Source organism: Trachymyrmex septentrionalis, unplaced genomic scaffold (assembly GCF_001594115.1).
Source record: "Trachymyrmex septentrionalis isolate Tsep2-gDNA-1 unplaced genomic scaffold, Tsep1.0 scaffold81, whole genome shotgun sequence".
NCBI classification, from domain to species: Eukaryota; Metazoa; Arthropoda; class Insecta; order Hymenoptera; family Formicidae; genus Trachymyrmex; species Trachymyrmex septentrionalis.
Window position 1 is genome coordinate 1305991 of NW_017305997.1, and position 2593 is coordinate 1308583.

General features: G+C 34.5%; 1 protein-coding gene across 1 annotated transcript in view; it reads right to left on the reverse strand.

Annotated features, from left to right (window-relative positions):
• The window catches only part of LOC108754828 (vitellogenin receptor), a 13097-nt gene that overhangs the window by 1280 nt on the left and 9224 nt on the right, over positions 1-2593 (reverse strand). Inside the window, exons 22-27 of the mRNA XM_018497451.1 lie at positions 2129-2427; positions 1664-1900; positions 1444-1596; positions 588-733; positions 426-517; positions 59-293 (exon numbers count right to left, since the gene is read on the reverse strand). Of these exons, the coding sequence (XP_018352953.1) occupies positions 59-293; positions 426-517; positions 588-733; positions 1444-1596; positions 1664-1900; positions 2129-2427 (1162 nt within the window). The remainder of the gene's footprint in view (positions 1-58; positions 294-425; positions 518-587; positions 734-1443; positions 1597-1663; positions 1901-2128; positions 2428-2593) is intronic.

Below are 2593 nucleotides of genomic sequence, written 5' to 3' on the forward strand. Positions count from 1 at the left end.
AAATTCATTCAACATAAATTCTTGTATTTTTTTGTATAAAAACAACGAATCAACGTACATTTGTCTTTAAAAACATGCTACGTTGGCTTCCATCCAAATTGGATGATTCAATAGTTTTACTGAAACTGTCTGACCAGTATAATTTAGATTTTATATGATCAATTGCTATTCCGCTCACAAAGTTTACATCCAAGGAACCAATAATTTTCATGTCGGCACCCATCATGTCCGTTCGACATATTTTGCTAAATGGCACATCCATTTTCCATATTATTTGAGCCCAGAATAGCCATCTATAACATCAAAAGCGATTTTGAATTCTGTTCTTAAACATACTCTAGCGACGATATTATTAATGTCAAATTGATAAGCTTATTAGATAAAAAAACAATAAGAAAATTACAAGTAGAATAAAAAAGAGGTACCTATTAATTGAGTCAACTACAATAGACCCTACTTTTGCCATATCTTCTATCTCGACCAGCGTCGCACATTTTTCTTTCTCCAAATTGCATACCTTCAATTGATTAATTAAATCAATATTTAAATCACGGCATTTCCCTGATTTAATATTAATAAAAATATACCTTAATTGTATTCAAACGGCCATTATCACTGACGTAAACATTATCAGTAATCCAATCGACCGCAAGTGACTGTGGATGCTCGACAGTCATAATTGTGGTCATTTTCTTTGTTTTAAGGTTGAGTTTTTTAATAGTACCGAATTCCCCTGCAATTGTTCTTTTGATATTTAATTGTATAATATAATCTTTTTGAAAGATTTTTCCAATTTTTTGGAGAAAGTTTTTTGGATTTTGTACTCTATAGAAATAATCATCAGAGAGAGAGGAGAGAGAGAGAGAGAGAGAGAGAGAGAGAGAGAGAGAGAGAGAGATCCATACACATATCCACTGATATCTAATCTCCAGCCTGGAGGGATCCATATATAGTATATATCCAAATAACGAAATTTTTATTAAAGAAGTGTTCTTGGCAAAGATACTCTCGGTAGGTTGCCACTTCCTTCCGAGAGGAGACTTCCTTCCGAAAGCGTATAAAAATATTTTAATTCTACCAAGAATCGAACTCGGGATCTCTAGCATAGCAAATCAGTGCGCTTTGCCAAGCTTGCTCTCTTATTCAATCTTATAAATTAAGTTATTTATTATGTTTAAGGAGCATCGAGTGGCTTACCGCTCAGTGCGATTGACTCGCGATCTGTAGATGCGAGTTCGATTCCACATACGCTCGCGTTAAGAAGTCAAAAATGATTCCATCTGGTGATTATGAGATCTTTGATCACCAGCGCCGTTCGGATTCGGCGTTAAATTGTAGATCCCATATGACTATGTACAATCAGCGTGCGCACAAGTATATGAGAAAAGTCAACTACGTTCGAGCAATAGGACTAAGAAATAAGATTGAAACGAAGAGACTAACCGTTACTCCAGTAAATAGAGTCGTGAACAGCGTTCACGTCGAGTCCATTTACACTCAATCCCGATAATGAATGGATCTTATCAATTGAGTGTAAATTAGATGAGATCTTCCTAATATCATTATCAGTTACGGTGATGAATTCCATTGCCGGCCCTAATTATCAATAATATTAATTGCTTTAAATACTTAAGCTTGCAAATATTTAATTGAAACCACTTACCGATAGCTTTGCAAGAAACTTTGTTCCTAAGGTAATATCCCTCTTGACAAGAACACTCGAAAGAACCTACTGTATTTCGACAAAATTGCGAGCAAACGTCGTTTTCGCATTCGTTTATGTCCTCGCAAGAAGTCGCATCAGCAGCTAAACGATATCCATATGGACAACCGCAAACATCACCTTTTGGTGTCTTGTAACATAGGCCTTTACAAAAATTGTTCACCATACATGCAATCTCTACACAAAAAAATATGACGTAATCTGTGAATATCGTATATTAACACATATAAGATAATTAAGATATTTAAGAATTTTCTTAGATTTTCTGAAATTCTGCAATTCTCTGTCTCTTTTAATTCATCTCTTATTTATTCTTCAAAAAGTAAAAATGCTCTAAATAGTTTCTTTTTCTCTCCAAAAAAATTGTTGGCAGTTTTTATTAATCAAGAAAGATTAACTACATACGACATTTCCCATTTTCGTCGCTACCATCTGGGCAATCTCGATTCCCATCGCATACTTTGCTGTATGGCAAGCAAGTGCCGATAGAACATTTAAATTCATCACATTTGGTAGATTCTATGATGATCTTTTTAGTACCGTCGCAATTTTTTTCATCTGAATTATCACCGCAATCGTCTGACTTGTCGCATACCCAATTCTCCGGAATGCACTCCATATTATCGCAGGTAAATTCATTGTCAAAACAAAACACGCAATTGTGCTCATCATCGTTTTTAGGACAATCTTTTTTGCCGTCGCATCTGCAAGAAAAGAACCAAATATAGCGCATTTTAATAAGTGAGATTATAATTGATTTTTTCTAACGCTCATAACTATCTGCTTGTATAACAAACTTTACAATTAGAAGATATCTTCATGAACGAGTAAGTTAAAGCAACGTTTTAATGTTCATGCATATTGTTCATC